Source organism: Podarcis vaucheri (genome assembly GCF_965113315.1).
Source record: "Podarcis vaucheri genome assembly, chromosome: 3".
Classification (NCBI taxonomy): Eukaryota; Metazoa; Chordata; class Lepidosauria; order Squamata; family Lacertidae; genus Podarcis; species Podarcis vaucheri.
Window position 1 is genome coordinate 93,787,023 of NC_138761.1, and position 8,204 is coordinate 93,795,226.

The 8,204-nt window shown below is 48.6% G+C and overlaps 1 protein-coding gene across 4 annotated transcripts; it reads right to left on the reverse strand.

Annotated features, from left to right (window-relative positions):
• Window positions 1-359: 359 nt before the first annotated feature.
• On the reverse strand, window positions 360-7,345 carry MYCN (MYCN proto-oncogene, bHLH transcription factor). 4 transcript variants are annotated; one of them, XM_082218310.1, is made up of 3 exons: window positions 6,735-7,345; window positions 4,147-5,076; window positions 360-1,878 (listed from the first exon to the last, which is right to left on the reverse strand). In XM_082218310.1, exons 1-3 carry the CDS (start codon window positions 6,907-6,909, stop codon window positions 1,280-1,282), a joined length of 1,704 nt encoding a protein of 567 aa, XP_082074436.1. In that variant the 5' UTR covers window positions 6,910-7,345; the 3' UTR covers window positions 360-1,279. The 4 variants fall into 4 exon arrangements, with proteins under 4 accessions (XP_082074436.1, XP_082074439.1, XP_082074438.1 ...); XM_082218313.1 differs by lacking the exon at window positions 6,735-7,345 and adding an exon at window positions 6,308-6,331; XM_082218312.1 differs by lacking the exon at window positions 6,735-7,345 and adding an exon at window positions 5,911-6,253.
• Between the last annotated feature and the right edge of the window lie 859 nt (window positions 7,346-8,204).

Genomic DNA, 8,204 nt, shown 5'->3' on the forward strand with positions numbered 1-8,204 from the left:
CTAAAGATCACCTGATGAAAATCTACATTGAACTCATTACCCCATGCCTGATCCAACCTCATATACCGGGCCTGGTCCAAAATCTAACTCTGTTTCTCAAACTTGAGTCACCATCTGTTTTTGGACTACAGCTCCCATCATCCCTAGCTAACAAGGTCAGGGATGATGGGAATTGTAGTCCAAAAACAGACGGAGACTCAAGGTTGGGAAGCATTGAATTCTAACTCAAGTTTGCTCAGCAAGCAATTTATTACAGGCAATACTAAGTTGTATTACATTTTTTGCAGGCATTATTTCCTATCAATGAAAGGGACGGAAATAACGTAGAGAAATGTCTATAAAAAGCAGCAAGTATAACACATCATTTAACTGCTATTTATTTTCATAAACATGAGGTATTTCAAAGTGCTATAAAGATGCAGCACTAAATGTACATCGTTGGAAGAAATTAAACACAGAACTTTGCAATTACCCAGTTCTATGCAACAAACATTAACAAATACATTAACTGGAAGAAACAGGCTAGGAAAAAAAGGCATATATAGTAAATTTTCTTTACAAAAGTTTTCTTAGTTCAAAAAAGTGATAAAGTAATATCTACTCAAAACTTTCCACAACCATTTTCATACGAAAATATAAGTATCAAATTTAGTTATGTATCAGCGTCATACTAAAGTATACAGGCAGTGTAAGAATTAGTACAGTACATAACAGAGATTAACAATATATTTGCATACAAAAACATGCTCCTCAAACATTGAGGTATTACAGTACTTAGGTATGAACTTCCAGTCTAATATTGGTAGCAAAAAGTCACCTCTCATAACCCAAGACATGTACAAAAGGCAAGTGTGGGTGTGTATTTTATTTACAGAGGTGTGGCTTGTTCCCCACTCTCTCCCCGCCCTCCCCCCCCCAGGGTACAAAATGGTTTTGCCCCATAACACCTGGTAGAACATAAGCACCATTTAAAAAGGAATGAATATTTCCAAACTGAACTGGATGTCATAAGCAGATCCAAAGGCTCACAACATTGATAAAGAACATATACAGTTCTAAGAGGAAATACAAAAGGCATCCCCGTCACGGTTTGGCAGTCTCTTCCAATTCGGAGACTGGATTGAAAAGTAAAACCAACATTCTTAACGTCAAAAAACATAACTCTCTTTAAGGAATCAAAAATGTGCAAAGTGGCAGTGGCTGTCCAGATCAGACAATTTTAAAAAACGAAACAAAAAAACAACGCTGTTATTTATTTTTTTAATATCTCTTTTTTCTTTTAGCAAGTCTGCATGTGCTCCAATTTTTTTATCAGCTGCTGTTGTCTGACTTGCAGTTTTTCCTTTTCTAGCAACAACTTGTGCTCCTCGGCGTGTAGCGAATGAACGTACTCGGTGGCTTTTTTCAAGATGACGACTTTTGCCGCCTTCTCGTTTTTCACCAGTTCCGGCACATGGTCCCTAAGCGTGAGGAAACTCGACCTCAGGTCGTTGCGCCGCTGGCGCTCCAAGATGTTGTGGTTACGCCGGCGCTCGCTGTCTTCCGAATCGGAGCTTCGGGGACTGCAGCTCTTGGCCTTGGGTTGGGTCATGGCTTTGACGGGACGGGGCGCTTCAGTTTTTAGCTTTTTCTGGGGCGGCACCTCCTCGCTTTCGATGTAAGGCGAAGGCGCGGCGTAGTTATGCTGCTGGTGAATAGGGGCACAGCGCTTTAGAAGGACTTCGTTTGGCTGAGTTCTCACGGAGGCAAAAGAGGTGGCGCTTCTGGGGCGCGTCGCAACCGTGAGGGTGGTCACGGCCTTGTAGGATGAGGACCGCCTCTTTTCCACGGTGACCACGTCGATTTCCTCGTCGTCCTCCTCCTCTTCGTCATCTTCATCTTTTAACACATCAGGGAGAGAGAGAAGAAACAGGGAGATGTTATCATCTCAGGAAAGCACACCAGAAGGCTCTCAAGTATTTAGCATTAATTAGCATATATGTGTGCGAAATGAAAGCAATTCCCAAGGCAAATGCCCATGTATAAATATTTAAGCAACGCAAAAGAGGCAGTGGAGGCAGGGAAACAGCATTTAAAGGTAAAAGAGAAAGGACTTTGTATACATGTGCCTTGGAGGCTACATGCTATGCTATATAGTTCTGCAGGTCTTGTAACCAAGATGTAGCTCTAGATCCACATGAAATAGCACAAAGCACTGGATTTCAAGCTGTGCAGGAAAGCAAATAAATTTGCAACCCAAATAATCATAGGAGGATGAAAATAAATCTGGAAACGAAATACCCTAATTTGCATTTTAAGCTACCAGTCTGTGCTCTAAATTGCACGGACAATACAAGCAGGCACACAATGCACATTAAATGTACACACACACACATCTTGCTTGACTGAAAAGGGACTGGGAAACCAAACAATAGCTGGATTTGTTCTAACAGGGAATGCAGAGCTCTTCCAGTTGGTAGCCAAAGTTTTGGTTTACTGCCAGGAAGACAGCTGTTGGGAGGAAATGCTCCTTCACTCAAAGCTGTCAAGATGCAGACATGAAGGGAGCAGCGAGTGTTTTGAAACAGGAGGCTGTTCGTCAACTTTATGATTCTGGTCATAGGGATACTCTCATTTACATATGGGAAGCTGTGTTTATTACCATCCCTCTCTCCCACCAGGAGTGCAAATGTTTCACTTAACTTGTAGCTCAGCATTTTGTATTTCCGCCCTGCTAAAACACCTGCTAAATTGCTGGACGATGAGGGAAAGCATGAATTTTTGATGCCTCGTGCAAAATAAACAATCCATGCCCAGCACAAAAGAGCAAATCGCTCTTGTGTTTTCACAATACGCTGTTGCATGCAAAACTTGTATATAGTATATATGGCAGCAGAAATGGAACCAGCTGCAGAACTGCAGTGATGTTTAGCATAAATATGTTGCAGATTTATTTTTTAAAATGAATTTCTTCCATCCATCCATCATCAGCACTGCAAAGTTTGTGTGTAAGGTAGGAGGAACCCATACAACTGTCTGGAACGGGAGTCCCCAAGGGAAACTTTTTTGATAAGAATAATGATCTGAGAGAGGCATGTACCCTGCCACCTACTGGTCATGCTTTGTAATGTTTCTAGCAGGCAAGCAATTAAACTCACCTACCAGTTTGGAAAGCCAGTCTAGATTATTACTTATTAATCTTTTTTAAAAAAATAATAATAATGCAAGCAGACTACATTCTACAAGCATTTTCTCCCTATGAAACAAACGCAGTAGCCCTATGTATCCTGTCTTTGCAGAGCTCCTGGGCATAAATATCAGCAGCATTCATTACCCCTCCCTCAATTCCACAGGAGTCAAATGGCCTCTGTGTCTCCCCCTCCCACCTCTGCTGTAAACCTCTCTTTCCACCTTATTGCTTTGTAGCAGAAGGTTCACCTCGAGATCAAGCCACCTTGGGCATAGCTCAATTGGTTAAGAGTGCTGTACTGATAATACGCCAAGGTTGCAGGTTCAATCCTGCTGCATATTCCTGCATTGCAGGGAAGAACCACAAGGTTCCTTCCAGCTCTAGAATTCTGTGAGTAACTTCCACTCAGTCTTACTATTCCTGAGACATGACCTATAGGAATATACAGATTTGCATACTTTGGTTTGGTGTGTAAAGGGGGGGGAGGGGTAAGCCTTAGCTATGATTTGGATGCAGGAAGGAAAAGGTTACAGCCTGGGAGACAAAACAAAACAACCAGAAGAGATCATTTCCTTGTTCTCTAGGTAAAGAGGCAGCTCTGTCCAAATGCACCAGCCTAATGGAGATGCACTGGGATCATTCAACAGCATTGGTGATCAGCCACCCAACCACTGGTGATCACCCACCCAGCTTCCTATCGATTCACAGAATCATAATCCTGAGGACCTTTAAGTCCAACCCCCTGCAATGCAGCTGTCCTATACGGGGATCGAACCTGCAACCCCGGGAGTTATCAAGCACCCTGCTCTAACCAACTGAGCTATCCAGGCATAGCTGTCGCCACTCTGGCTGGTGGCACAACTGAAGCAAGGCAGCTGTGCTACTGTGCTGGCTTGCTGTGAGGGGTAGGGGGAAGAGCGTTGCAAGTCGAAACACCCCCCCCTCCCAATGGAGCGGGAAAGCATGTGGCTATTTACCGGAATCGCTGAGCGTGTCATCGCCAGAGCTGCTGCCGGTCCGGCTGTCACTGGCTGCGCTTGGGTGGCAGCCGCTGTGCGGAGCAGGAGCCGCCACCCCTGGAACCGCCTCGCTGCCGCCGCCGCCAAGGTTCCCCCGGATCCCAGCCGCTGCAGCAGGAGCAACCGGCTCCCTCTTGTTCATAGGGAAGGGGAACACCACGGCTGGATCCACGCACTCCGATACAGAGTTGTTCAGCTGCGCCTGGCTGCTGCTGCTGCTGCCATTGTTCGCAGAGCTGGTGGCGGTGGGGGCAGCAGCAGCGGCGGCAGCAGAGAGGGCTGTAGACCCAGCTGTGGCCGGCGCGACAGCTGTTCCTCCTTTGCTCTGCGGCTTCTCGTTGGCCGCTGCCCTCTCCAGCTTCTCGCTGGCGGAAAAGCCGCTCCACATGCAGTCCTGGATGATGATGGCGTTCAGGTTGCTGTTCTCCCCCAAGCCGGTCTCGAAGGAGTCCCCTCCATCGCCGCCGCCCCACAGGTCCGCTTCCGGGGGCAAGAGCAGCAATTCCGAAGCCCAGTCCAGAGGGTCGGCGGTTCGGAACCCCCCTAGAGTCCCCGCCCCGCCCCAACTCGAAACGGGGGCTCCCCCGGGGGGGTTTTCTTGCAGACCTGCCGGGCTGGGAGACAAGGGAGGTGTAGGCAGTAGCTCGAACTTTTTCCAGATGTCCTCCCCCGGGGGAGCAGAGTCAGGACCGCACAAATAAAAATCATCTTCGTCCGGGTAGAAGCAAGGCTGCAAGGAGTCGAATTCAAGATCTGGGTTTTTACTGACCATCCCTGGCATCTCTGCGTACTTTCCTTCCGAGAAGAAATCTTGTGTTTTGTTTTTTCCCCCACTTGGTGTGAAAGGAGATGCACCCCCCCAATCGCCTTTCCAGGCAGGATCACAAACTAAGCAGGAGAGAAGTGGGAGGGGGAAAAACAAAAACAAATTAGACTTTAAAAAAAAAATCAGAAACACACACCTATCCTGTGATACAGTCCCACAGAAACAAAAGCTCTCCACCCACATACAGCAACAGTTCCCGGGTTTATTCTACCTTCTGTAGAGAAACAGCAGGAAAATCTGAACAGGGCTATATGAATGTACAAGGACTTGTCTTCAACTCCTGCATGCTGCTGTGTCTCAAGTCTGCTCCTTGGGGCGCACCCCCTTCAATCCGGGGAGGGGAGGAAATGTTCACAGATGCAGAGAGAAATTCATCCAGCGGCAGACACCGTGGGGGGGGGGAGAACCCACCCACCCTCTGGATATTCGAGCAAAGTAAGAGGAAGTTTCTGCCCTCTTTTGTCATCTGCAGGCTACGCAGAGAGAGGGAAAAGGAGGACGACGGATGTTGGGGGGGGGGGGGAATGGAGGGGAGAGGCGCGCTCGGCGCTACTTTGCAAATTGCCATTCCGTTCACTCCCAAGCGCGCTTCCAGAAACCCACACGCAGAGAGGGGAGTAGGAAGGCGAACTAGGAAGTCTCCCAAAGCAGCAGCAGCAGCATTATGCAACAGAATGAAATTCATTCACACACACCAACACAGCCTCTCAATATAGGCGACAGGAAGTTTTTGCGCCACACTGATTGTGGGCAGGCAGGCTGGTTGGGGAGGAAGGGGGAAATATATATATACTGCGTTGTAAATTGCGAAAAAAATTAAACAGAAAAACACTACAAGTTCCAACCCAGGCATCCACGATTTTGCAGGCATATTTTAAAACGGACAACACACGCACCGAAGCGCACCTCTCCATTCTGCGCGCAAAAAGCAGGATCGCGCCAGTCCAGACATGTAAAAGTCTGCAATAGGTTTCCACCAAAGCAAAAACAAAACAAAAACCCCGTCCACGCTGCATGGACGTCGCGGGCACCGGGATATTAAAGGAAAGCAGGGGAGGGAGGAGAGGAAAGCGGGGGAGGTTTTCTTTTTTCCCCTTTCTGTAATGAAGCCCGGGATCAATAGCAATAATAACTGCTCGGAACGGAAAAGCTTTCCCGACCGGAGCTCGCCAAAGCAACCCACACCGCGGATACGAAGCCATCCCAGCTGCTGCTCTCGCCTGCCCCGCCCCCCGATCGCTCCCACAATTGTACACGAGAGATCGCCACTATTTATTATTATTATTATTTCACCTCCACCCAAGGCTTGCTAAATTTCCTCGCGCGGAACGCAGCAAAGGGCACAAAAACGCAGACGCGCGCAAGCTCCTCGCGCAGCCACATCAACAGTTTTAAGCGCGCGGTGGGAGGGCGGGGGGGGGGGGAGGCGGCGGAAATAAATAAAAATAAACCGCAGCATGGTTGGCTTGCGATGAATGGGGGAAACAACAAACAACAACAACCACGCATAGACAACGCGCCAGCCATCAGGAGACACTAGGTATCTATCCTTCCAAACAAAAAACCAAAACAAAACAAAACACCACAACACACCCAACGGCACCCCACCTCTCCAAATTGAGGCTTGGGCTGCATCGGTTAAGACAGATTTTATTCTCTTCTTTTTTTCTCTCTCTCCCAAGTGGGTCTTTTTGCGCGCGCGCACCCGGGCACATCTTACCTGCTGGATGGCGGTGGCTGCTGCACGGAAAATGGGTGGGTGCGTGGGGGGCGAGGGAGAGAGGACTGGGGGTGGGGGGCGCGCGAGTTAAGCCCGAGGATGTCCTTGCACTTTCCAGAGCACCAGCAAGCCCGGTCGACCCCCCCACCCTCCAGCCGGGCTTAAGCCTCCGCATCCACCCTTGCTTGCAGACAGATGACTGTCACTGAGTGGGCTTTGAAGCTCTTGTATGTTATTAACTACCCCCAAAAAAAAAAAATCCTGACACACCCGGGGAGGGAAAGGGGGGGGGGTGTGGAAGAGAGAGGGAGAGATCCAGCCTTAACCCCACCCCCCTGATTTCCATAAAAGCAGGGGAGGTGCCAGGCATTTGGCGCCAAAATCCCCTCTGCTTCTTCTTTTCTTCTCTTTGCAAAGCGGCGGCAGGAGAGGCGCTTGCAAAAGAAATGCAAAGCCGCCGACGCGCACTCCCGCTGGGTTTTGCTCCGCCGCCTGATCGTGGGTGGGTCGCGCACTTTGCAAAGGAGAGGAGGCGTCTCTCTTTCTCTCTCTCCCCCCCCCACCACCAGTTGGCAATGCCAACCGACCTGGTGGATCTAGGTGCAAGTTTACTCGGGAGCAAACCTCGCAGGGAGCAGCTCCTCATTGAAGATAAACGCCGTGCGTGACAAGCGCCCGCCTCCTTCCCGGTGTCATCCTGCCCTTTTCCACCCCCCCAATGTATTTTATTTTAATTTTTTGCACAAAATTTTTATTTTATTTTGCAAAGCTTCCGTTCAGGCGAGGAATTTTGCAGAAGGAAGCAGGGAGAGGGAGAGGTGGTGGGTGGGGTGGGGTGGAACACGATAATTGCCTGGGCTTTGTCTCAGGCTTTGTTGCAAGTATGCGTTGACCTGGGATTGCGTAGTACGGGAGAAAGAGGGAAGCTGCAGCTTCTTCGTCCTTAAACGGACAAGTGCCTGCGGAAGAGGTTTACCCTGGGGCTGCTGAGGGTAAAATAAATAATGCACCCCGCCTCCCCAAATTCCCCGAGCCTCTCCAGTTGTGTACATCCGTCTTTCGCCCCCCTCCTTGGCTTCCGACATTGTATATGAATCCTGCACAACGGTTGCAGGACAGAGCAGCTTCGCTCTGCAAAAGACGACCCCTTGCGGATGCAGAAAGAGAAGCAAGCGTTCTGAACAATATCCGAGCGTAGGCAAACGTATTACATGTATGACCTCACCCAAGCTAGGTAAACATTGCGCGAGCTAGAGGTCCCGTTCTCCTTTTTTTGTTTTGTTTAATTTTCGTTTATTTATTTAGATTATTTACAACCCGCTTTCCGAATGGAATTCGCTGAAAGGGCACGTGCGTCTGCACACGGAGACAAACAGTTAAAAGTGCAATAAAATCAAATGGCAAGATAAGAGAAGAGGCAAATTGGAAGCACATGACATTAGAAACTACTGCTTCAAAAGAGAACACTCA